This window comes from Xenopus laevis, chromosome 3L (genome assembly GCF_017654675.1).
Source record: "Xenopus laevis strain J_2021 chromosome 3L, Xenopus_laevis_v10.1, whole genome shotgun sequence".
In the NCBI taxonomy this organism is placed as follows: domain Eukaryota; kingdom Metazoa; phylum Chordata; class Amphibia; order Anura; family Pipidae; genus Xenopus; species Xenopus laevis.
The window spans coordinates 53,990,945-54,018,783 of record NC_054375.1 but is presented as its reverse complement, the minus strand read 5'-3'; the positions used below and the strand labels follow the sequence as shown (position 1 = coordinate 54,018,783).

Sequence of the window (27,839 nt, the reverse complement as noted above, 5' to 3'; positions counted from 1 at the left end):
TTAGCAAGGCTTCTGAGCTCTGTTTTGGCAGCTGCCCCCTTGAGTACAATGCTGCCTGGTTTTGTTAGCAGGAGGAGGCATATAGGCAATGGTAAGGACAGTGCTAAACTGTGCCTCTCTCATCCTGCAGTTTGCACATAGCACAAGAATTTTTTAATCTAACGCAAGGTGCAGACCGCATCCAAACTGGGGAAAGAAGTGCTTGCAGAATGAGCACATTCTTCCATCCCTTAGTGCTGCCGCTTTTCTTCACACAACCTTCCCCCATTTACAGAGTAAATGACCGTTTCTATGCTTTGAATACCTCATTCATGCTAAACTGATCTTTACATTGACATGCAAGACTCCTACAATTATTAATTAAAAGCAATAACATATGCTTTTAAAAAGCAGGACCCTATTTAGGCTCATCTAGTATGTGCCAAATCCTGGATTCAGATGATTCCAAACCTTTTTCACCAGGATGCTGTGTGTGGGCTTTCTTTCTCCCTTCTGTTGCATATGCAGGTTCATATTTGGGGTTTGACCGAATCCTGAGTTAGGGAATCGTTGCATGTCAATGTTCATACAGACTCCAGCTGTGTTTGTACACACATCATATATTTTTATATTTAGACTTAGCTGTATTTTTTTATATATTTTCATCCTAACCTTAATTTATAAATATAAATATTTATTAATATTTTGGTGGAGCTTGCGGCAAAAAGTAATTGCAGTTTGGAAAATAGAACAATTAGAATTGGAAAATAAAATTGCTGCAAAGGATCCAGGCAGCCATGAACCAGTCTTTTCAGCATTACCTTTCTAAATATACTAAAATATTTTGGGACAAATATTCTAGAGAGACTTCTTAGGGCAATTGCACACATAGTGATTCCAAGCATTTTGTTGCTCAGATGCCGTTGCCCTTGGGTTTTGAATCAGACTATGGCATAAGAAATTACAGCACTTGAACTAAAATAATAAAATAGTCATTTTCATTAAAAAGAGACATTGCGGTCTTTGCCGTTTGCATATACAATAACCCCTTGAATTTGTTAGATATAACGAGGTTGGCTACACCAGCCAGCCCTCAAGTTATCTGTGCAGTTGGCAGTTGCATGAGTATTCTGTTGATGCAGGAAGGAGGCTTAGCAGGATTCTGGAACTGGACAAATGCATTACCTGTGCCAGATGGATACAAGCTCTTTCCTTCTGTGACACAGATATCATGTTCATCTGCACCAGCAACTCCCTCCGATTTGGCAGAACCTTTACAACCCATAATCTCTTCTATTATGCTGATTTTTAAACTGCCTTGTAAATAATGTGATCTGGACATTGGAATCGAGTTTTATAGGTGTCAATGAGATTCAATAGAATAGATACTCACTGTCTGCCATTTAAATTTCCACATATAGATCATGCATGTATGCCTGTGCCCATTACCTACCAGGCTATGGACTTACAAGGTGGAGCAGATATGCCAACTATATTATCCATAGCAAAGTCTTGTTACACATTTCTACATGCCCCCCCTTATTCAGACTGTATGATTTTGTTTGTAAGTCAGCAAGTTATCTAAGTAATTACATCTCCGGAAATGTCTACTCTTAAATCGGTCACATTATTGTTTATGTTTTATTGGGTGGAGCAGCTGTAGGTGCCCCAGAGGATGTGGCTCTGTACGTTGGCGTCGTTGCAGTGGCTGTGTTTGTAGTTCTACTGCTGGCAGTGATACTGGTGTGTTGGCGCAGGAAGGAAGGACTGGATGCCGACGTGGCAGATTCTTCCATCCTCACAGCTGCCTTTCAGCCCGTCAGTCTCAAACCCGGAAAAGCAGGTGAGGCCCTGTCTGTCCAACCCCTTTTAGAAGACCCTTTCTAATCCAAATGGAAATGATAGAGCAATGATAGAGTTTTTGCAGAATCTCCAGCATTTGATTTCCCAGCAGTTGGGTGTATGCAAGGACACTGCAAGAGGCTTGGAATCAAAGAACCAGACACCAAGGCAACAAATATTTGCCTTAATAAAAGATGACATGTAGCGAATATAATATCTGGATGGTGCCAACAGTCCAGTGACGAGTACCGTGGTATCTTGTGAAGAGGAATCATTATTGGCAGGAGTAGTTCTTAGAAATGGAGTGAAAGATTCAAGATGAAAGAAAAGTTCCTGTAACGTTATGCTCTGTGTACAGGCAACTGGGTGTCCATGCAGGAATGTGTAAGGATTCTATCCTTCATTAAATCCTTACATTTCTTGCAGTTTGTGGGAAAATCTTTAGAAGATTTTTATTTACTTTGCTTTTCAACCTTTTATTTTTTTATTCTGCATTTGACTCGTGTCTGTAATGTATTATAAATAATATTACATTTTTATGGCACTGTAGCAAGCAGACTATATAATTAAACATTTGTGTATACCATAAAAACTATGTTTTGTTTATAAACCTTCTTTGAAAAACACCTGGACCCCAGAATTGCTAATGTCAATGACTCTCTCCTAGGTCAGGCTCATTTATTGACAATTCAGCCTGATCTCAGCACAGCCACCATGACCTATCAGGGATCCCTGTGCCTTCGACAGGATGGTGGCAACAAGTTCCAGCTTACCAATGGACACCTCCTATCCCCTATGGGCCCTGGGATACCAAGGGAGCACAGCCACACTTTACCCCACCTCTCCACGCAGAGCTACTACCGCACGCTGCCCCGTGGAAGCAACAATATGGCATACGGCACATTTAATTTTCTTGGTGGACGTTTGAGAATCCCAAATACAGGTAATAGTAATTATTTTGAAGGCTAATGAATGTTTAGCGCGTGTCAGAAGATATAAATGCAATTTATTAAGATATCATTATTGTGGTACAAGTTCATAGTTAGGGAGGTTTTTTTAAATATTTGAAAGGTCTAGAATTTAACATTTCTGTGCGTTTTTGCAGATGAAACAAAACTGTGAATTGCTATAGAGTAGTCTCAATATTAGAATCCTAATTAGGGTATCTAGATGGACTGGCAGAATGCATTTCTAAGAGGCAGTCGGACAGATTAGATTTAATGTAGATACACGCAAGATTATGCATGTGTGGTGTAGGACTTAATATGCCAATTATACCCTTAATAGGACTATGTTTAATGAATTATGGATGGAAAAGGTTCTATAAGTACTTATGTATCACTGTCTTTGCAGTGGCAATTACAGACAGCAAAATACTGGCCTGCGTTAATTGGTATAGACTTAGTGATGGAAAGTGTAATTATTTTTATCTTTTTTCTTTTTTGTTTTACCCCCATAAATCCTATGTTAAATAATCAATAAATAAGACAGTCTCAAACTAGAGGTAATCAAGAGACTACAAGAGTGAATACACTGATAAGGGGGGAGGGGTGGTGGTGATATATATATGAAGACTAATTTGCCATGTGTTACCATTAAAGATGAGGTGTGTTTTGGGGGTATGAATGTAATATGTTAAAAAATGATTGCCAAACAAAGCATAAGGAAAATCAATGTAATTAAGAGGTTTTAATCTTCTGCTACAAAAGGCATCTTTACAGAAAGGATTTAGTTTATTTACCTGGGAAATTTTTAGAAAGAGGGTGGCTCATTTGGGGTTCAATTTGCACAAGAGTAGAAATCCATTAGTGACTCACAAGTTGACAAATAGTGTCTGACCTTAACCCTCAATCTTCCAACTCTGACCTCAGCCGACTTATCATGCCTTCATCACTTGGGCCACAGCCTGATAAAAATATTTTTTCTGGTTCAGATTCATCCCACACACAGGTGGGATGCAAAATCCATCTCCTCTTTCACTGCAATTGCCTAAATAATATTGCAAATAGACTTGCCTCTAATTTCAGACGTAGAAAACATATCAGTTCTGGACTGACGCAAATGTCAGTCCTCCATATTAAGGTGTTCTGGCAGTTCTAGAAGTGAATCAAAAAGGAACAGATTAGGTGTACTGTGTTTTTATATTTCTTTCAATCTATTCTAGGCCTAAGTCTGCTCATACCTCCCGATGCAATTCCCCGGGGAAAGATCTATGAAATCTACCTTACCTTGCACAAACAAGAGGATGTGAGGTAGGTGCCAATGTTAGAGGTTTTAAGGCTTGCGTCACATACTGTGGGGCTTATTTAGAAAATTAACTCACAGAATGGTTCACACAAAGAACATATTTGTCCTGCTCATGGTTATATTTATAAAGCTGGATAAAAGTGGTGTATTTAATGTGCAAACAGAATTGCGAAATAGTATCTGTCCATAAGAGCTTGTTAAATAAGGCATATTCGTAAATTGTCAATATTTCTGCATTTGAGTTATGGCACGACTTGGGGAGAAAATATTTGCGAAACAGTTTTCAGTTTTGCAAATTGCAAATACTGTCACGGTTATTTTCACCCACAAGAACCTCGCACAGTGACCACACTCACGCAAACACCCATGTCATTTGCTAGCCATTTGCGAATATTGGTGTGCAATGCAAATTCGCAGTGCAATATTTCAGCTTACAGGAAAAAACTTGGCCAAAACAACAATTTGCTGACAAATATGAGCTGCTCAAACTTTATGAATGACCCATAGCGTGTTTTACCCACAACAATTTATTAATTTATTAAATAATTCATTATTCAGCAGCTTTCCGGTTTGCAGTTTCAGCCATCTGGTTGCTAGGTTCCAAATTACCCTAACAACCATGCACTGAGTTGAATAAAAGACTGGAATATGAGAGGCCATGAATAGAAAGATGAGTATTAAAAAAGTATTCATTATAATACAGTTGCAGCCTTATAAAGCATTTGTATTTTAGATGGGGTCAGTGACCAACATTTGAAAGCCGGAAAGAGAAGAATTAAAAGTTATTAAAAAAATATATATATTTGCTTAAAATAAGGCATTCCATAACATGCTAAAAGTTACCTAAAAAGTGAAGGACCCCATTCATATGTTTTGACTATGATGCCAGTAAAACTGCAAGTATTGGTGGCTGCACCTGGCTCAAAAACAAGTCTATTACAGCACAAAACTATAATCAATACCTTTGTATGGAATTCAGGTACTGTAGGCCACAGGTAATAGATATCCTACAGCCTCAAAGATGTAAATACTCAGAGCCTGTGTATGAAAGCATATATTTGGTTAATTGATTCAAAACAAATGTTCAGTCGTTACCCTTCTTCACCTTCATATCTCACATCTTTCTCTTATCCTCTTCCTTTCCTCCTTGAGGTTACCTCTAGCTGGCTGCCAGACACTCTTGGGCCCCATCATTAGCTGTGGCCCCCCTGGAGTCCTACTCACCCAGCCTGTCATCCTGGTAATGGATCACTGTGTGGAACCCAGCCTGGAGAACTGGACTGTGCGTCTGAAGAAGCAGTCATGTGAAGGAAGCTGGGAGGTAACTGATGCACTAACAATAATCCACAAGGCCAATGATATATGGAAACGATGATATAAGAACATATAAAACATTAATTTTTTAACTTTTTTGATCCCTCCAAGTATGAATAAAAATGAGAGGGATATGCAGGCAGTACATATGCTTCCCACAGTCGTTCTATCTGCATTTCCTCATTGGACTGGCAGAGAGTGCTGTGTGCTCAGTGTTTTCACATTCTAAAAGCAGAGAAACATAAACAACCATTGTCAAACCTTTAATTTATGGGTGTAATAATACTGTGCATCATAATTTATAGCTCTATTAAGTGCAAAACAAAACTGCTCCAGCAATGAAACAAACTGAATAAAATAACAGCAGAACCTTCATTATTCTTTTGCCTTAAACATTATGGATATTGTGAGACACCATTGTACTTAGGCATGATGTCTCTGTTGTAATATAGACTGTATTAGAATAGATCTAGAGGTGGCACTCTCTAGTCTGTATGCTGACCACCACCTGTATTTTTCTGATTTGCACACTCCACACAATATAAATCAACCCCTTGTGTGTTTCAGTATAGGAATGTATATATTTTTCCTTTGAGTTTCTTGGTTACATATGCTTCACCACAGTGTAAGGGGCAAATTCACTAACAATCGTAGTTTCGCCAGGCGCAACTTCGCCGCGCTTCACCGCACTTCCCCACACTTCGCCAGGCGTAGTTTCACCAGCGCTCCGCAAATTCACTAAAATCCGAAGTTGTGCACAGGGATAGCGTAAGATTGCGAAGTTGATTCGCTATGTAAATCGAAGTTACGCTAGCGAAGGCTAATTTGCATACGGCGCCAAATTCAAATTTCAATGGAGGAATACGTATCAGCACTACAAATGGCTAGAAAACCTTCAAAACATCAAATAAAAATTTTATTTTGCCCTACACATGTGCCCACTGTATAGGTAAGTTGCCATGAGTCAGGAAATGTAGGGGGGAAGGAGGGGAGCCCCAAAAATTTTTTTGATCTTTTTCAGGCTATCCCCCATCATGTAGAAAACATGCCAGCGTTTTTTGGGACTTAGAAAAAATTTTGACTGTTTTTGAAGCAATCCCTATCTACTCTATTGCGCTTCGCCTGGTCTGAGGTGGCGAAGGAAGTCTAGCGTAAAAGGTAGCGTTCGGTACACTGCGTGAATTTGCGTAGTTACGTCGCTAGCGAAAATTCGCCAGGCGTAAGGGTGCAAAGTAACACTAGCGAAACTACGCCAGCGTTCGTTAGTGAATTTGCGCAGTAACGAAAATGCCAAACGCTAGCGAATTAACGCTAGCGTTCGGCGCTTCGGCGCTTAGTGAATTTGCACCTAAGTGTCTATCATCATAACTTAGTGGGAAGAATGTTCCAATAATACTACAGGTATGGGATACATTATTCCGGAAACTTGTTATCCAGAAAGCTCCGAATTACGGGAAGGCCATCTCCCATAGACTCCATTTTAGTGAAATTTTTACAAAATGTCCTTTTTCACTGTAATAATAAAACAATATTTTGTACTGGATTCCAGTTCAGATATAATTTATGCTTATAGAAGGCATGCCAATCCTATTAGGTTTAATTATTAATTTAAAGATTTTTTATTATGGAGATCCAAATTATGGAAAGACTCCTTATCCAGAAAACAACATGTCCCCAGCATTCTGGATAACAGGTATGGGATCTATGACTAAGACTCACACAGCACTCTACTACAAATCATTAAAACATTACATGAAACAAATAGGATTTGTTTTACTCCCTGTAATTATTATGCTGTCTAAATTAGGATCAAGGTATGGTTGTTTTATTATTATTATTATTACAGTGGAAAAAAAAGTAAATCATTAAAACAATTAGAATTATTTGCTCAAAATGGACATCATTTGGAGCTTTCTGGATAAGAGATCCTATATCTGTAATATGATAGTTATTTAGTTGGGTACCTCCAATAAAACACAATTATTTCAGTTTGTAGTAATACACCTCACCTGTGGTTATCTATATAAAAATATTAAAACATAAAAGCAGCTCAGATCCTTCTTGTCTAATCCTCTCTAAAGCTTCAGTTGCCTGATCTGAGTTACTGATCCAAAATATGTATAGATAAAAAAGTAACATTTGGGAACTCCTTTCTAATCATTTTCTTATACATTCCCTCAGTAATTGGTTTCCTCCTATGATATATTCACCTAGGAATTCCCTCAAGTGCCTGCCCTGCGGCACTTACATGCAAGCACATTTAAATTGAATATTTAACCCTCTGTTTTATCAAAGCAGTGTGCAGTCATCCTTTTAATGTGTGACTTTGCTACAGGTCTAATTATCTACCAGCAACCAGTGTCGTAACTAGAGTTTGGGGGCCCCCTCCCCCTCGGAGAACTAATGAAGCACATGCTAGCCAGTATACCTCCCAACTTTTTGGATGTCTAACATGATAGCCAATCTGTTTTTGCAGATCTCTTGGTTTCCACTGATTGGTTAACAGGCAGTAACCAATCAGTGACTTGAGGGGGAGGGCACATGGGTCACAACTGTTTAATTTTAAATCTGACCTGCATGCTAGGGATCTCTGAACAGTTATGTCCCATGTGCCTCCATTAAAGTCACTGACTAACTCAGAGATAGAGAGCTGAAAAGCAGGAAGTAGTGTTCTGGCTATTATGTTAGACATCTGATCACTCCAGCCTTTATATATTACATTTTTGCCTATCTAACTATATTAGAACTATGTTTTATTTTGCAAAGCCTATCTATTTACCCAGTTTTATCTTTACACTGAACTGTTCCTTTAAGGGTAGTGTTGGGTTTTTGTGGTTAGCAGTAGCTGTGTCCTAATGCCTGCAAGTTGTAGATCATTGTGATACTTGTCCCTTTGGCAAGTCAGGTTCAAAATATTAAGTCTCAGAGTCACGATGTGTGGTCTTTCAGTTGATAAAAAGTTAGGTAGCTTGAGGTTGTAGGATGATGGAAAACTTTGAAATAACAGCATAAGTCTCCTGCTAATTGTATATACTGCACAGAACATTGGTTAATACATTGGACTATGAATCACCTGAATGTTGGGTACCTTGGGTGTTGAAACGCAAGCTGCTTCACTACAGATTTATAATGCTATGATGATTTTTCTTCCCCTTAATAAATATCAGGCTGCGGGCTAAGGTTAGATTGGCTTTTATTTTTCCCTATATCACACTACAGGCTGAACATATACTGTCGTTTGATTGCACTTGGCAGTTCACGTGGCTGTCATAGTATAAAATGATATTGGCAATAGGGTCAATGTTAGGATTTTGTGTACTTTCTGTGGAGTTCATTTAAGTTGCAAGCTGATACACTGTGTAATATTAGTGGATGTTACTTTTTTTTGTTTGTGTCAGGGAGGTCCAATCTGCACCCCTTGGACTGCTGTTTTACTACCCACTGTCAAGGGGGCCAAGCATTTCTGCATCTCCTCCCCTCTACCAACAGTTAATTCTATTCTAAAGCATTTATAGCAACTGTACTGGGAATGCTTTGTGCGCAGTTTAAACATTTTAAACTGTTTGTTTTGAAGTTCTATGGTGTGATATCAAAACATGAGCTATATGCAAGGAACAGGTCCGGACTGAGAATTAAAATAGGCCCTGGCATTTCAGGTACACAGAGGCCCACCAGCCCACTAAATACTGACTTTCTATGGGACCTTCTAGCAGCCCCTCTGGCATTTGCCAGAACCAACAGATTGCCAGTCCGGGCCTGGCAAGGAATAGTGTGGCCTCGGGGTAACAAAGGGGGGTCAAAGTTGTTGTGACATGTTAAAGGAACAGTAACACCAAAAAATGAAACGGGCGAATGTATTGGAATGCGAAAAGTTCTGCCTTTGCACAAAAAAAAATTGCTTTGCGCGAATTTAATATAGCTTTTGCGAACCATTTCGACAGTGAAAGACCATTTGCAAATTTTATAGTTTGCGCCAGTGCACAGTAAATGTAATAAAACTCCTTACTGAAACAGTAGTTACGTTTGCTCCATAAGACTACGAGACCTTCAAGCACTTGTTAAGAGTGTGCAATTAAAATTCGCACAGTTTGAGGAACAATATTACATTGCGAGATGTGGATTTTTATTCTTATTGGTGCGATTGTTTTTCTCTTTGCGACGAATTACATTCCCCCTATTGTGTTTTAAATTTAATTAAGGTGTTGTTTACCTCTGAATTAACTCTTAGTATGACGGAGGGTGATATTCTGAGATAATTTGCAATTGGTTTTTATTATTTGTGGTTTTTGAATTATTTTAATTTTTTATTCTGCAGTTTGCAGCTTTAGCAATCCGGTTGCTCGTGTCTAATTTACCATAGCGACCATGCATTTATTTTGAATAAGAGACTGGAATATGAATAGGAGAGGCCTGAAAGAAAGATGAGTAATAAAAAGTAGCAATAACAATACATTTATAGCCTTATAGAGCATCTGGTTTTTTTTACACGGGGTCAGTGACCCCCATTTGAAAGCTGGAAAGAGTCAGAAGAAAAAGGCAAATAATTCAAAAACTATGAAAAAGAAAAAATGAAGACCAATTGAAAAGTTGCTTCTATAGCATATTAAAATAAAATATAATGTACTCTTCAATGCACTGGTGCAACTGGTGTGTTTGCTTTAAAAAGCTGTATATTATTTAAACAAGCTGCTGTTTAGCCATGGGGCAGTCATTAAAAGCACAGGTTAAACAGCAGATACCAGATTCACTATGTAGAATTCCATTGTATTCTATTACAGAGCTTATCTGCTAAGTAGCCTGTGCCTTTTCTACTTTTTTTTTTTTTACTTTAAATGGCTGCCTCCATGGCTACACAATAGCCTATTTACATAAACTATAGTTGTCTTTCCAAAGCATAAACATAACTTTCCCAGTGCATAGTAACAGTACATTATATTTGAATTACTTTAAAATGTTTTTATTTTTTGGTGTTACTGTTCCTTTAACTGGATGTGTTATAGGACTGCCAGCCTAAAACTCGTGGGGCACTCGTGAAGCAAGGACTGAAACACAGCCCACTACTGTCTGGTAGTGTGAAATTCCACCATTCTCAATTATTTTCTATGGCATTTTTTGCGGCATATTGCTCAATCGGTTTACTCTTAATAAAAGGCTTTTGCTCCAAAAATACTGTTTCCTCTGCCAAATAAAAGGTTTCTTGCAGCATAGACTGTTTAATAAACATTTCCCTTAGATGGAAATATATGTATTATCAGACCAATGTTTCTTATCAGACCAATGTTTCTTTAATTAGCATCTAAATTGCTGATATATGATTTGATGCATTTACATTATGCAGGGTACCAAATGGCACTTCTTGTCAGGTTCCAATACACTAGATTAACTACACATTTTGATTTCCACTGATAACGTTTGATTTAATTCCGCATTGTATATTGGAGCTAAGCGTTTATGGAAGTCACCAGGTCATTATTATTTATTCCACAGAGATTTAAGATCCCAGTTTGTATTACTTGTGCAGTCAGCTGCAGATACAGGGTATTGAGTTTCAGTAGGGGTCTTCATTTGCTCTGTGTGTGACTTTGCTGTTACAGGATGTCTTGCAGCTTGATGGAGGAAGCCCATCACACTTCTATTATTGTCACATGGAATCCTGCAGATGTTACCTATTCACTGAACAGCTGGGACGCTTTGCTCTGGTAGGAGAGTCGCTCAGCATGTCGGCCACAAAGCGCCTGAAACTGCTGCTCTTTGCCCCACCTTGCTGCACAACTCTGGAGTACAGCATGAGAGTGTATTGCATCAACGACACACAGGATGCCATAAAGGTAAGACCATAAATTAAAACTGCTGATGCTGGGTAAATTCAGAGAACATATCCCTAATGCAGTTGCTCGAGAGAGAAAGAAATGCACTGCAGAGGGAAATGCAAAGGGAAGATTCACTCACTGACTTTTTGGTGAACTGAAAATACAACAATCCATATGTTTGTTTGCTACACCAGAAAATGAGAACACAGCAACAAGCTAAAATATAAACCGAACATGAAAACTGCACGAGTAGAATGTCATTATTCAAATGTATCCACATGCCATTAGAACTCTGTGATCATTCTGAGTAGTTCATAATAGAGCACCACTAATTAAAACCTACTGTTCTTGCATCTGTCCATGCAAATACCACCATTAGATAATGCCCCTCTGTCCTGTGCTCGAGCCAGTCAAAGTAAACCTTCAGTACATAGCTGCATATACAAGTGTGAGTATTAATAGGCTTGCAGAATTGTGGTGCATTTAGCTATCACCAACTTAATAATAGTGCCAGGCTTCACCCCTTGTCCCAGTGGCCCAGTGATACATTATAATCCCTAGAGCAGCAGCAGAACATCACAAACGTGCCCTTGCAATTCATTACTTCTGCATTTCCTTTATTTTTGAGGTCCCAGGGCCCCTGATATTTACTACACGGCTCCATTACTAACCGCTCCAACTAACCACTGTTCCTGGAGATTATTGGTCAGCCTTCACTGTTTAAATAATATACTGTAGCAATCAAGTCTGGAGTGAATTGGATGGTGGCATGTTGAATTGCATTGTTACTTGTTACATTTTGGAAAGTATTTGGCTGCTGAACCATCTGACCTTGGGGCAGGGTATCATGGTCTCAAGTGCCATTTTTGGCCTAAACATAGCCCATGAGACACAGCCATGACAGCCACCTTGCTATTGAACTATTAATAATAATAAATATCTGCTCCTTTTGCACACAAACGCCGTTCATCCTGGTCTACATTGCAGTACAAGTGGCCATATAGAAAATCCTCGAGACCCAGTGCCACTATAGCATTTTTGCACAAACTCTCGTTGGGGATACACAACATTCCACAATACCAAAGACAGTTCTATTTCTTTAGGAGCAGACTACACTTTCATGGAGAAGGTTTAACTAAATGAATAATTCTTTGATCTGTTATGCTGCCAAGATGATAGGGTAACTAATGAACAACCCCCCCCTCCCCATCTGGGATTCAAAATAGGGGTGTGGAAGCACTCTAAAGGCAATCTCCAAAAGTGCCAGTCTGCTGTTTTAACCTGTTAAATGACCAACATGGTAAGCAGCTGGATGGGGGTTGCTTTCCACAGAACAGATCTTTATGGCTGGGAATGTCCAAGATGTTGCCCACAATGATTCACAAATTCAGAGGCTGGCATTCACAAAGGTTGGACTACAATTGGATGTACAAAATAGGGGTGTGGAAGCACTCTAAAGGCTAAGTAATAGTATATTTAAGTATAATGAAAGTGCTAGTTTTAATGCACATTCCCTGGGCCTCTGTGTCAAAAGTAAGTTTACAAAACAGGGGTTTTTAGTTACAAAGTTATGATCATAAAGTTGAAAAGCCACCATACCACGTCAAGGTAAACCCCACATGGCGGTCCCTAACTTGTTTGCCTTTCGGCCATAGTATAAAAAGTCTTACGGTTTTAAAAAGTCATAGTATAAAAAAGTCATAGTATAAAAAGTCTTGCGGTTTTTAAGGGAGAGGAATTGTCCAACCAACGCCCATTTTTAAAAGTATAGGGCCCCATTAGTTTAAGGGGGGGTATGGGGTGCTATTAAAAACCACATGAAGCTCAGCCACAGCTTCCGGCAACAATACAATGTACAAAATAGGGGTGTGGAAGCACTCTAAAGGCTAAGTAATAGTATATTTAAGTATAATGGAAGTGCTAGTTTTAATGCACATTCCCTGGGCCCCTAAAAGCCGCATACTGGCGGGGGAGGATAGATCCTTTTCACTGAAACCAAGGCTCAACAGACACTGATTACACTGAATGCTACTATGCAGTAAGACTTTTTATACTATGGCCGAAAGGCAAACAAGTTAGGGACCGCCATGTGGGGTTTACCTTGACGTGGTATGGTGGCTTTTCAACTTTATGATCATAACTTTGTAACTAAAAACCCCTGTTTTGTAAACTTACTTTTGAGACAGGGGCCCAGGGAATGTGCATTAAAACTAGCACTTCCGTTATACTTAAATATACTATTACTTAGCCTTTAGAGTGCTTCCACACCCCTATTTTGTACATCCAATTGTAGTCCAACCTTTGTGAATGCCAGCCTCTGAATTTGTGAATCATTGTGGGCAACATCTTGGACATTCCCAGCCATAAAGATCTGTTCTGTGGAAAGCAACCCCCATCCAACTGCTTACCATGTTGGTCATTTAACAGGTTAAAACAGCAGAGTGGCACTTTTGGAGATTGCAGTGTGTTTCAAACATTAGATGAGTCCCATCCCTCTTGTCATTTTTTTAAGAGCTCTCACTCGTATTGTTCAGCCAAGTAATGCAGGCAAATGACTGCACATGAAAAAAAGGAAAGTAGCTGCCATTCAAAAGTGCAGAGAGACTATATGGGGCAAATTCATTAAAGCACAAAGCGGCTAGCGCAAATTCGCCAGCATGACCTCAATTCATTACTTCGCCGATTTACTAACGGGTGCTGGCGTACATTCGCTAGTGAATTGGACCTACTGTAGCGCTACTTCGCACCCTTAAGCCAGACGAAGTTGCGCTATGGCAAAGGGACGACGTAACTACGCTAATTCACTAACTTGCGCATTTTACTGAACGTTACCTCTTGCGACAGACTTGCCTTCACGACCTCAGACCAGGCCAAGTGCAATAGAGTAGATAGGGCTTGCTTCAAAAAAAGTTGAAATTTTTTCTAAGTCCCAAAGAACCCTGGCGTCTTTTCCTTTTTTAAGGGTGATAGGCTGAAAAAGATCGTAAATTATATTTGGGGGCACCCTCCTTCCCCCCTACATTTCCTAACATATGGCACCTAAACTATACAGTGGGCACATGTATAGGGCAAAATATCAACTCTTTTATTTAATGAAGCTTTCCCAGGCTTGTGTAGTGTAATGTATTTGCTGCTACATATACATCCATTCAACTTTAACTTGGCGCCGTATGCAAATTAGGCATCGCTAGCGTAACTTCACTTTGCTTGACGAATTAACGCTAGCACAACTTCGCTACCGTTCGCCTCCCTGAGCGCAACTTCCGATTTTAGTGAATTAGTGGCGTCCTGATGAAACTTCGCCTGGCGAAGTGCGGCGAAGCCTGTGCTTGCGCAACTCCGCAGGTCAGTGAATTTGCCCCTACACCTCTTTGATGGCTGTCAACAAGGCTTTACTTTAGTAAAGCACCCTGCTGGATAAAACATGCCTATATCTTATGGGAGACTGGGATAGACGAATCAGAGTCAAGCATGGAACTTAAAAAAGTAATTTTCTAATTTCCACTTTGAGAATGCTTCAAAATTGCCTCAATGCACCTTTAATACACAAGGATCATAGGTATTACAAGGTCTAAACCCAAAATGAATTTATTTCTCATACAGAGATCCTCTGTATTTTAAGATCCCTAGGATATTAGCAGTTTTAGGCTTCTGTTGTCATTGAAGATCAGTAACACTGTGCATGTGCTTCCCGTATAGTCATTTAACTCTATGGTTGCTGTCTCTGAAGTTCATAGAGAGATGTTTAAACAAAAGCCTGGTATTACAAGCCTAAAACAGAAAGCCAAGATGAAGGGGTTATACGTTTAGATAGCTGTGTGATATCAGTGACTGTAAAAGAGCACCTGGGAAAGATGTGATAACAATAAAGTAAATCTGTACTTGGCACGCATAAGAAGCATGCCAGCTTTTACAATACACATTCAGGTAATGAACGTGGCAAAGCAATCATGGCAAACTGCACTTCAGCAGCAATGAAAAGGAATCATCATTCTTTCTTCTCAGAAAAGAGAATTAACATTAATCTTTATTTTCCTTGCCTTCATTGTTTATGGCTGAAGTAAGAAACCACTTAGCACAGGCATTCAGTTACAACATCCTCTCAGCCAACAGCACGTGTCTATGGCTCCTTGTACAAAGCTTTGACAAGAACAAAGTTCATCAGATGTGTAAGAAAGCGAGAGTACCAGGCAATGAAGTGGAAAGGCAGCCAGCTGTGCCCAGCCAGAGAATGGTGCCCCAGAGGAGGGCAGGGTTGCAAAGATGAGGGGTCACCCGCATTCCATGTTATACATAAACCTGTGTAGGATCATAGACAAATACACAATCCCAGGCACAAAACTGAAAATGTATATAAATGTTGTGTATGAGCTGGTTTGCAGGTGCTGCTTGTTACATGGGCATTTAGGCCATTTCTTTCTCCAAGGGAACAGCAACAGTCTGGCAGTAAACAGGTGGACTTATTTATATTTTATTAAACTCCAGACTGTTCCTGTATGTTCTGCAGGAAGTAATCCATCATGAAAAGCAGCAGGGAGGGAAACTGATGGACGAGCCACGCCTGTTGCATTTTAAAGACAGTTACCACAACCTACGCCTTTCTGTACATGATATGCACAGCACTGAGTGGAAAAGCAAACTCCTGGCCAGCTACCAGGTATGAGGAAATCAATCCAACATCCCCTCAATTTCTTTGCTGCTACCCTTTGTTCCTTTTGTTCTTCACCTCTACCATTGCCCTTTGCAGGAAATCCCATTCTATCATATCTGGAACGGGTTGCATCAGAACCTTCACTGCACCTTCACACTGGAGCGCTTCAGTCTCAGCACTTGGGAGCTCTCCTGCAGGATCTGGATGTGGCAAGTGGAAGGAGATGGCCAAAGCTTCAATATCAATGTCAACCTTAGTAAGGTGAGATGGCCTGTTAACTCTTTCATTGCTACACTTACTGCATGGTAAACAGCAGTTTCATTAAAGGGATACTGTCATGAGAAAAAAATTTTTTTTCAAAATGAATCAGTTAATAGTGCCGCTCCAGCAGAATTCTGCATTGAAATCCATTTCTCAAAGGAGCAAACAGATTTTTTTATATTCAATTTTGAAATCGAACATGGGGCTAGACATTTTGCCAATTTCCCAGCTGCCCCATGTCATGTGACTTGTGCCTGCACTTTAGGAGAGAAATGCTTTCTGGCAGGCTGCTGTTTTTCCTTCTCAATGTAACTGAATGTGTCTCAGTGAGACATGGGTTTTTACTATTGAGTGTTGTTCTTAGATCTACCAGGCAGCTGTTATCTTGTGTTAGGGAGCTGCTATCTGGTTACCTTCCCATTGTTCTTTTGTTTGGCTGCTGGGGGGGGGGGAAGGGAGGGGGGTGATATCACTCCAACTTGCAGTACAGCAGTAAAGAGTGATTGAAAGTTTATCAGAGCACAAGTCACATGACTTGGGGCAGCTGGGAAATTGACAATATGTCTAGCCCCATGTCAGATTTCAAAATTGAATATAAAAAAATCTGTGAAATGGATTTCAGTGCAGAATTCTACTGGAGCAGCACTGATTCATTTTGAAAATATTTTTTTTCCCCATGACAGTATCCCTTTAAGAATAAAAGGACCAAAATAGCAATAAAGCCACATAGACCAGTCAGACCAAATTACCCTCTTCCAGCTATTTGGTGTTTACACCTTCTACCCCATATTCACTTGTTTTTATGTATGCACCATAACAAAAGCTTGCCACTATTTCTTACTCTTGCTCTCTGTAACATCCATAGCTTACCTGCAGCCACAATGCGGGTCATATACAAACAATATAAAGAGAATAGCATTTATTCTTCTGCAAGGGATTGCCATTTTCCTTTAGCATGTTAGATACGGACAACCCTTTCATCCATCACATTTGGAATGCTATACTCAGAAAGCAGTGCCTGTTTCAAATACCAATATTTCTAGAGTGTACTACTTACAAAGATATCAAAACTACAGCTGGAGTCAGGTTTGTTGGACACAGGGAACAAAGGTTACTGCTTGCTGTAGGGCTGGTGTGAAGACTTGTTTTCCTAGGGTGGATTTCTTTAAAGACAAAGCAGCTTTTTTATGTCTATAAAAATAAACAAGGTGCTACATGGGAATACTAGAAGTGCCTACTAGTTACTATGCATTCTATATTTAATTTGTACCTTTACCAAAGGTATTTTATAGACAAAAGACCTCTGTAAGAATGGGTCTGCTTGACACATCTGGGGAAACCATTTCTGCTCTACTGCCCCTTTATTTTAAAGACAGTAGTTAAATAAATCAGTTTGATTGTTGCAGGAACATCGGCCGTCAGAAATCATCTTGGAAGAAGGAGAGAAAGAAGCGGCAGCATTGGTGGGACCCAGCGCTTTCAAGATTCCCTTTCTGATGCGGCAAAAGATAATAACAAGCTTAGATGAACCGTCCTCTCATGGCGCAGACTGGAGAATATTAGCCCAGAAACTAAATCTGGACAGGTAGCAAAACTGCAAATGGAGTTTTATTTCTTACTGTTCAATAGAAAATATATACGTCTCCATATACTCCGCCACATGCTTGGTTGTTTTAAACTGTCGGCATAATATTCCCAAATATAAATGCAATGATTACATTGCTTTTGTTGTTAAATAGGACCCATGAGGTTGAGTTGACTTCCTTACATTTTCCTACAACTCAAACTCCAGGGTAGAAATAGGTCTCTGGCCTCTGGCATTTCATCTACATGCTCTAGAGCTTTTCCCTTGGCTGAACCTCCAATATTCATTGTATATGTGGGAAACGGTACAAAAACTTGGCATGACTGCATACTTACCCATTTTCACTCTCCTTTTTGACTACCTGTCTATGCCAAAATGGTGACTACAGCTCAGTGTTTCCCTACTGATAATCTAAGTGCCCCGGCCCTGACACCTGCAACATTCACTGTTAGGTATGTCAATAGGCCTTGGTAATCTAACTGAAGTCTCCATAGGTACACCTAGTAGAACAGTGGAGGACTCTTGCCTAGTCATAACTATCTCTTTTACCCTTTCCCCCAACACATATCTTACAACATATGAAAAATGCATTTTCAGAATGAATCTGCTGGTAACATATAGAAAGAGGCAGAATTGAAAGGTGAATATTATGAGACCTACCCCTATAAAAAAAGCATGCACAAGATAAAAGCGACCAAGTACTATTAATACTTTTCATATCAGGTGTTACTCTTCCTTTAATTTTATCACATACTGGACTGTTTCTTATACAATTTAGGAATATTCCCAGGTGCGCAAACTGAGGTTCCAGCTGAAATGATCCACAAGACAGTAAAAACTATGGTACAAAGCCATTTATGAGCATCTTTATGTACAGGACAAAACAGAATATCATTAGCAATGTCCAATATTCCAAAATACACTGTTTAAGGAACAGTATAGACAGTGTGTCACTGGTCTGGACCCAAAGTTGCAACAAAAAGCAGTTTGTTGTTAAAAAGAAGTCCCAACAATAACACAAAGGGCAGCCTTAAAGGTATTATTCAGGATAAAAATAAAACTGGATAAATAAATATGCTGTGCAAAATAAAAGTGTTTCTAATATATTTAGTAAAAAGTGAAATGTATAAAGGCTGGAGTGACTGGATGTCTAACGTAATAGCCAGAAGACTACTTCCTGCTTTGCAGCTCTCTTGGTTTCCACTGATTGGTTACCAGGCAGTAACCAATCAGGGACTTGGGGGGGGCACATGGGTTTTAATTGTTGTTATCTGAGCTGCATGCTAAGGATCAATTGCAAATTCACTGAACAGTTATCTCCCATGTGCCCCCTCTTCAAGTGGCAGAGTTAAAGAGCTAAAAAGCAGGAAGTAGTGTCCTGTTTTTTTAGACATCCAGTCACTCCATCCTTTATAATTATATTTTTGGCTAACTAACTATATTAGAGACATTTTTTTATTTTGCACAACCTTTTTACCCTGTCTTTAATTTTTACACTGAACTGCCCTTTATGTGTTTCTTGCCACCCAGGGGAACTTAATCATAGGTTGTCGCCGGCGGCACAAAACATGTAATCCTGTCTGTTGTGATCTTGTAACAATGTAAAGTAAACTGGACTACTTTTAAAGATGCTTTTTATTTAAATTTTGGGTCCGGGCCAGTGTCAACCAGTCTATATTGTTCTTTGTACTTCTCCCTGTGCTTCGGATCTGGGTCTTGAGCACCCAGATCAGTTGTTTACAGCGATCAGAGTACACCCCTCCATATATATTTTTTATGTGTTATGCAATATACAGTGTTTCCATGACAATCTATAGGAACCCTTAGAACTGAACTCATAAGACCTGATGAAAAAAAGGGCAAATACACAAAGGAAATTCTTTCTGGAAAAAAACAGAACCTTTCGTACTCCTGGCACAACAATTTATTGCCTATTCCATGTCACAGAAATTCATCTGTGCATCAAAATCTAACAAACCTTACTAAATGTTGGTATCACTACTGCATTGGTGCTGTTGTCTAGAAATTAGATCTTTCCAATGGGTACGAACATCTTGGTAACAAGGCAGGAGTGCAGATCGCTTATTTGCCTCTTTTTGCTGAGGTGAACATGTTCTCTCCAATGCCAATATGTTACACCAAGAACAACTGTGTCAAACAGTTTTTATTTTGTAAAAAAGATAAATGTAGAGATGACTGGGGAATGGTAGCTATGCTCTCGATCTCAGTGAAGCACCCCTGCTCCAGGTGTGGGAACTTAAATCAACTTTTTAGGAGGCTGAGAGAAAGCAATCAATGCAGAACTTGCTGCTAAGTGTTCTTTATTACACACAACATGTTTTGGGGACAGGTGCCCTTTTGTCAAGTGTGACACTTGATAAAGGGCACGTGGCCTGAAACATGTTGTGTGTAATAAAGAACACTTAGCAGCAAGTTCTGCATTGATTGCTTTCTCTCAGCCTCCTTAAAAGTTGATTAAGTTTTTATTTTGTAACTTTTAATTGGAGTGTTGCCCAACATGTATATCTTGAAATGAGTTTGACATTTGGAATGATTGTTGAAGGATATATAAGATACCAATTAATTCACTTGCAATGAGGTTTGTGCTGCCTAGATTCTTCAATTGCTACCCAAATCAACTTAATTGTGTACAATAGGACAGTAATCGTTATTTATTTAAACTTTGAAGTACTTAATTGTGGGGTTTTTGTTTTATTGCAGCCATTTGGGTTTCTTCATTTCCAAGTCAAGCCCAACTGCCATCCTGCTGAACTTTTGGGAGGCCCAGAACTTTCCAAATGGAAACCTGACCCAACTTGCAGCTCTTGTAGCGGATATTGGCAAGCAAGACTCTCTCTTATACATGATGTCAGAAGCTGAATGCTGAAGGTGCATTTATCACCCATTCTTTCCCAGCAGGTCCCATGTCCAGCCTCTTTCTTGGCCAGGGACCACATTTACCACTAAAAGGCTTAGGCATGTGGACTCTATACCTTAGGATGTCCCCACCTCAGCAGGAGGAAGGGGCACCGGACATCTAGAATGATGTTCTCATATGTTTGTTAATGTCTGAATCCCTAAACAAATTAAAGGATTAATGAGACATTAAGCTCCTTTATGCAGAGCCAGATCTTCGGGGAGCAAGACATGTTTTGTATGCAACCAAATAAGTGAAATCAGTAATGATGCTCAACCTTAAAGCAAGGCAAGGGAGTGTGCTCATAATGTCACACCTGCAATTCAAAGCCTTTGTCTCTATATGATCTACATGACATTACAGCCTTTTGGAAGAAATTAATCAAGCCTCCAGCAATTGTACATTGCATCCCTTTTGTGCAGGCAGCGGCCAATTTATACTCTTTGTGCTCCAGGATTAAATCAATACACATTGCTGGTTTTCAGCATCCAAACAGAAAAAAAGAAAAATGCCCTCAAATATACTTGTCGTTCCAAATCAAATGTCTTGTTTGCTGCCTTGTCAAGTGAAGGTGAGACAGTGCCACCCAGTGTTTGTGCTGTTCATTTGTAACCAACACCCATAAACCAAGTTAGTGAAGAAAGATGCATTGTAGTTCAACTGTAACCCATTGGAACATATCACCTAACTTAATAGCCATAAGGACATGGAAGGGCAAGTGCGCTGTCACTTTTTACTTTACCATATATCAAGGGATATATATATATATAATATATAGATATAAAAAGTTTTAAACGCCACATTTTATTGGCCCTTTCACTCCCTAAAGCCAGCTGTATATGCAAATAAGGACCACTCCCTGCTCTAGGAGTGAGCGAATGAGTGCGCGTGATTGTGAAGGTGTGCGCACAAGTGTTTTCTTAATTTGAGACCAAGACCAATTATTTGAGATATTAAAACCGTGTGTAATAACCAGTGTTTTTTTCTACATTCTGTATTAAAGTGCATTCAAGTATTTACACTTGGCCTTATGTATATATTCTGTTCATTCCGCTGAAGGTGTATAGTACTTTTAGGTGACTTGAATGTAAATAAATTATATATATTGCTAAACTGTGTGTTTGTTTATTAAATAGCATGGCAGCACAAATAAAAATGCACCATTTGACTAAAATTTTAAATAATTTTTTTTTCCTATTTAAATATTTGCAGCGTTTTGTGCAGAAATCTGCTATCCTTGAATGTCTGCAAACACATTGAAAATGACCCAATATAATTTAATATATAGTCAAATGTTTGCTTCAAAAACATTTTTTCATGAAGCTTTTAAATGTGGAACGAATTGTGTGCGATTTGACCCAACCAACGGGCCCATCTGTCCTTATTAAAAGGCAACAGGAGACGAATGCTACACATTTTTGCAGTGTATGGTAGGACATTAAACTTCAAAGCTTCATTTTTTTGTGGTCCTGTATTCAGTGGTGTCCCCTTAGCTCACAAGGTTACAGGTATATGAACACAATTTCCAGGGGCAGTAGGATAACTAATTAGTATACAAGTCAGACCTCACATTAATACCACACCATCCCAACGATGAAGCTTGATAAACAGTCATGCAGGATCAAATATGAATTTCTTAGGCTACTGCGGATATGTACTTTAAGAGCTGTTGGGGTTTGGAGGAGAGATTTTAAGAGGTACCCCCATATGTAATAAAAGGCACCAAGTTTGCCCAGGAGCAGTAACCCATAGCAACCAATAAGATGTTAGCAACCAATTGGCAGATTGCTTTTCAACAGGTTTCCAGTAAATGCTAACATCTTATTGGTTGCTATTAGACACTGCTCCTTGGCAAACTTAGTGCCTTTAATACATAATGCCTTGGTGTAATACCACAATCTAGTGCTGGACGTGCAATCTATGATCTGCTCATTTAGTCTTGTAGACTAAATGGCCTGTGCAGACATGTAGGGAAATTACAGAATCCATGGCCCAAAGCAGCCGTTCTCTTGAAACAATTTTCCAGGGAGTCTGGTCTATATATGGTAGAGCCCCAACCAAGTATCAGTAGGAGAGAAATTCCAGTCTAGAGTGGCTGAGCCAGCAACATCAAACTGGGGTATACTGGGGCACACCTTCGAAGAACTAAACTCATATTATTCATTTTTAAGCATTGACTCCCCCGTGCAACCATATACAGTTATATTTTATGGGACCCCCTTACCTGGCCTTCAAATGCTGAGTTGACCCTTGTACCTGACCCTAATTATTGAACTGGAAAGTAGGGTTAGTGGGTATCATGTTTGGCCATGTCACATCCAGTATTAGGGCTCTTACTCATGAGCGTTTTTACCTGCGCTCCCCTGCATTCCGTTTTTCGCCGTGCAGCCGCAGGGGAGCGCAGGAATAGCCGCATTTCATTTTTTCAAATGGGGCTGTACTCACACAGGCGCATGTAGGCGCCGAACGCAGGTTGAGACGCAACATGCTGCATTTTTCCTGCGTTCGGCTCCTACATGTGCCTGTATGAGTACAGCCCCATTTGAAAAAATAAAATGTGTCTATTCCTGCGCTCCCCTGCGGCTGAACGCCGAAAAACAGAACGCAGGGGAGCGCAGGTAAAAACGCTCATGAGTAAGAGCCCTTAGGCTCCACTGACAAGCAGCATGCACTCTGGAAGCCTGATATAGCTTTCAATTAACACGTTTCAGGTTGAACAATCAGATATGGAAATGTGATGCGTTGGCAACCCCACTGTGCGTATTTAGGTCTGGAGTCCTATGGAGTTTTACCTACTGACAGTAATAAGCCTAGAAAGGGTCTTTGTGCAGGAGAACTCAGAAAGAGAGTGTGTGAGTTTAGCTGACCTTTAACTATACACCTTGTTGTGGATTGATGGAGACATTGCAGACATAACTCATGTATGGTTTCTTTGCATTTGCGTAGGTTGAATAAGACAACGGCAACTGGCTGTGGAACGAGCTCAACTGTTTAAAGAATTTGCATTTACCTGGCAGAAAAAAAAAATGTTTTCTATGAATTCCCTTGTTTTACAGCTCTCCATTTTAGAACTTAAACTGCTATCTGGTTGCTAGGCTACCGGGCATGTTTTGAATGTCATAATAAACGTATGAATAGGAACAAACTTAAATAGAATAGATGAGAATCAGTCCCTCTTCTGACTGCTGCTGCATTTATCCTAGCAACAAGATGGCTTTGCTGAAAAGCAGGAGAGAATAGAAAATTCAAAAAAGCCCGATAAAGTGAAGCCCAAATGGAGTTTCTGAAAATACTCCAACATACAAAAAAAAATATAAAAAGGAAATTTTAAAAAAAAATTAAAAAAAGGTGCACACTAATTTTAAAATACTCCTTAGTGTTCTGCCAACCAAGCCATCTTGCTGTGCTTCATGTAGTTTTGTCCTGGTCACACTGGGACAAACACATGACTTGATACCATTCAGGCAATATGCCCCGACATGGATTTATGTTCGTTCTCACCACTGTGTCCTTGTACAAACTCAAACAAACTGCATTTAGTAGACCAACAATAACACAAGCTCATGAAAAAAATATTTATTCTTCAAAACTTTGTTGTATGCCTTGAAATAAATATAGCATCTTATTTGCTCTACATACACAATACATATCAAACAGGCCACTCTTAGTTTTGGTCTTGGTTAATACTCCGTGCATTCACCTGTTAACACAAGATCATCCTAAAAAGTCTGTACTCTTGCATCCCCCATAAAACTAAGGCCAAGAGATTTTCAGTATAACACTCAAAAAGGAGAACCAGTGTTTCTTACAGACTTCAGGTTTGTGGCTATAATTCCAAGGGACCAATTTGGCCTAAGCTGCACGTGCCTCAGCTCCAGCAATCCGACAAGCCACCGCTGTAATCAGTGCAGCCCCTCTCCCTGAACCATCATCCGACTGAAGAAATGTCACATCACACTTTGGGGCTAATATCTTCACCGTCTCTTGAACCACCCCCGCAAAGCTGCAGTAGCAATAGAACACACAGAAATTATAACTTTTTTAATATACAGTATAAAAGGTTGTGGTGATTAAAGTACCAATTAGAAGGAATATCCTGGATGATCTACCCCAACCAGGAGGAGCCCACAGACTGCATGGGTCCCTTCAAGGAGATTTTATGGCTCTCTTCTTCTTTGTAGGAGATCATTTAAATATTTTCTAGTCTATTTTTCTATATATGAGGTGTGTCAGTAACCTGCTACACCACATGTAAAAAAGAATAAACAACTCTGACCTACACATACTTAAGCATCTATAACTTCCAGAAGTTTTTTTTTTCTTACACAAAGAAAAGCATCTTCTCTAGTTTGCAGAAAGACAATGCAAGCAAAACCTCTCTTATGTAGAAATATCAGAGGAAAGCCAATATCTACTTGATATTATTTGCTAAATGTACAGTGCAGCTTTGTTAGGATCCAGGAAGCTGGCAAGTTTTAATCAATACTAAGTACATGCTTGAAAGACTTCTTATGCAAAAACAGTATCAGATGGCAAGCAAGTGGCCAGAACTGTTGGATAACAGAGAGATTTCACTTTAACTCAATGGTCCCTGTAAAAATGTGAAATGTTAATTTTAATATGCATTAGCAGCTTAGAACTGGGTGAAGTATTGAGAAAGAGGAGGAGCAGAGTGGGTGAAGAATAAAGTTCAACCCTGCAGTCTGTGGATTTTATTAGTTCTGCTACACCGAGTCAACAGTCCCCTGCCACACATTTCTTTATAAGCACTGTGCCACTGGAGTGCATAACAATGCAGCTGTGGCATCCTAAAAATATAAAAGAAAGTCAAAGTATTAGGGCCAGTAACTGGTCACCTACAGGGCTCAGAAACTTAGCTTGAAGAGCCCAGTCTGAAGGCCACTTAGGAACATATTTTAGTAAAATATTTGTGTCCTAGATGTGGTAGGCCATCCTTGTGGTCAATTAGAGCAATATTTTGGATGAACACTTATTTGATGTGCTACATATTCTTGAAACTATGGTTCATTGGCCAATACACCAATGTTTTCATACATTTGCACCCTTGTTATGGGCCAATGCTGGCCTCTGGCCAAAACATGTAGAAGAATTATTACAATAAACAATAGTTTTATCAAGCTATCTCCACCCACAACAACTCTACTTGCATTATTAATTCAGTCGTGACCGCTCAGAAGGAGAGCGAGGATAAAGCCTTTCCTCCCACTATAAGTGCTATTATAAAAGCAATAGATTAAAACACATGTTCAATGAATGAGCTTTTACTTGGCTTCAATCCATGGAGAGAAAATCATTCTTACTTGATTTTTAAGCATGCACTGCATCCATCCTACTGCAACTTAAAGGAGTGGTTCACTTTTAAGTTAGTTTTAGTATGTTATAGAATGGCCAATTCTAAACAACTTTTCAATTGGTCTTCGTTATTTATATTGGTTTTTTTTTTTTAATTATTTGCATTTTTCTTCTGACTCTTTCCACCTTTCAAATGGGGGTCATTTACCCCTTTTTAAAAACATATGCTCTGTAACGCTACAAATATATTGTAATTGCTGCTTTTTATTACTCATCTTTCTTTTCAGGCCCTCTCTTATTCAAATAAATTCATTGTTGCTAGAGGAATCTGGACCCTAGCGACCAGATTGCTGAAATTGCAAACTGGAGAGCTGCTGAATAAAAAGCTAAATAACTCAAAATACCCTAGATAATGAAAACCAATTGCAATTTGTCTCAGAATATCACTCCCTACATCATACTAAAAGTTGACTCAAAGGTGAACAGCCCCTTTAATCACAAGAAATAAACAAACACTATGTGCTTCTGCCACAAAGTCAATTTTTGTACTCACTGCGGGTGCAGTTTGTATAATGTTCCATCCACTCCTACGGTAACTTTCAGCTGGTCCAGCCCCCTGTTCGCTCTCATCTTTTCCACCACAGCAGCAACACCAGCAGCACAGAGCTGAGCCGCTCTCCTCGATACAGTAGTGCACACCTCTTTCACAAGCATTGTGTCATCACAAGTGCTGCGGAGGCCGAGCTCTGTTAGGATAGATCTAACCTGTACTAGTCCCAGCGTGTCACTGGAAAGGGAAACAAGAAGAATTTACCACTACTGCAGGCAGAAGACCCCCATATACTGTATACACAAGAGTTGTCATATGCTTAACTTTTAGTCTATTAAAAGATGTTGTTTAAAAAATGGCTATATAATGTACTGTTGCCCTGCACTGGTTAAACTGGTGTATTTGCTTCAGAAACTATAGTTCATAAACAAGTTGCTGTGTAGCCATGGGGGCAGCCATTCAAGCACAGGATACACAGTACACCGTAGAGCTTATCTGTTACCTGTGCCTTTTCTACTTTTTCATCTTTGAATGGCTGCCCCCATGGCTACACAGCAGCTTGTTTATATAAACTATTGTAGAGTTTCTGAAGCAAACATGTCCGTTATAATAGTCCAGCACAACAGTACATTATATTTTCATTACTTTAAAATGCCTTCATTTTAGGCCGTTACTGTTTCTTTAAGCAGCCAGATGAAGCAATGTTTCTTTTCATTAACAAGTGTACACACTTTTTTTAGCCCTTAGGGCACTATGCAGGGAGTCATCTGCGTCAGCTTACGGGAAAGTCCACACTGGGCGTTTTGGGGAAATTTGGTCGCCTGGCGACTAATGCTCTCGTTTTTGCGGCGATCAATCAAGTGCATTCCCTGACTGAGCCGGCTATAATGAAAAAACGCCGGTGTTAATCACACGCGGCAGTTCGTTTTACGAAGTCACCTAGCTAATCACACGCTGCGGTTCGTTTTCCGAGGTCGCCCGAAGTTGCCTCACGAGGAAACTTCGGGCGACTTCGGAATACGAATCGGCATGTGTGATTAGCTGCGTCTCCACTGGTGTCTGAAAATGTGCTGGAGTCTTGTCACTAAGCACAGGAGGTATTAAATAACAGGCACGCTGCAGGGGTTCTAAAAACGCTATTTTTGTGGTGCTATCAGTGCATTTGTGGTATATGTAATTCTTCCTGTGCTAAGAGGCAGCTAGAAAATGCAACAGGCTTTTGCCACAATTTTAGATACCAGTGAGGATGCAGTTGAAATTATAATTCATTTTATAATTAATTCAGTACTGTACTTAATGTGCACAACACAGAAAGTACTGCTGAAAACAAGTACAAGGTGGGATGCTTTAGGTGATGGCCATGAATTTAA

At 39.6% G+C, this 27,839-nt stretch overlaps 2 protein-coding genes across 4 annotated transcripts in view; one reads left to right on the top strand and one right to left on the bottom strand.

Moving 5' to 3' along the window:
* LOC108710982 (netrin receptor UNC5A) overlaps positions 1-21,719 on the top strand; it is a 189,971-nt gene extending 168,252 nt beyond the window's left edge. For both annotated transcript variants that reach the window (XM_041586231.1, XM_041586232.1), the window contains 9 exons: positions 1,637-1,822; positions 2,489-2,764; positions 3,986-4,073; positions 5,221-5,389; positions 10,977-11,210; positions 15,700-15,849; positions 15,940-16,104; positions 17,511-17,689; positions 20,411-21,719. In XM_041586231.1, coding sequence (XP_041442165.1) covers positions 1,637-1,822; positions 2,489-2,764; positions 3,986-4,073; positions 5,221-5,389; positions 10,977-11,210; positions 15,700-15,849; positions 15,940-16,104; positions 17,511-17,689; positions 20,411-20,576 — 1,613 coding nt within the window. In that variant the 3' untranslated portion in view covers positions 20,577-21,719. The remainder of the gene's footprint in view (positions 1-1,636; positions 1,823-2,488; positions 2,765-3,985; positions 4,074-5,220; positions 5,390-10,976; positions 11,211-15,699; positions 15,850-15,939; positions 16,105-17,510; positions 17,690-20,410) is intronic.
* A 2,448-nt stretch (positions 21,720-24,167) lies between these two features.
* hk2.L (hexokinase 2 L homeolog) overlaps positions 24,168-27,839 on the bottom strand; it is a 34,433-nt gene continuing 30,761 nt past the window's right edge. For both annotated transcript variants that reach the window (NM_001097134.1, XM_018250515.1), the window contains 2 exons: positions 26,473-26,706; positions 24,168-24,609 (listed from right to left, as the gene is read on the bottom strand). In NM_001097134.1, the coding sequence (NP_001090603.1) occupies positions 24,459-24,609; positions 26,473-26,706 (385 nt within the window). In that variant the 3' untranslated portion in view covers positions 24,168-24,458. The remainder of the gene's footprint in view (positions 24,610-26,472; positions 26,707-27,839) is intronic.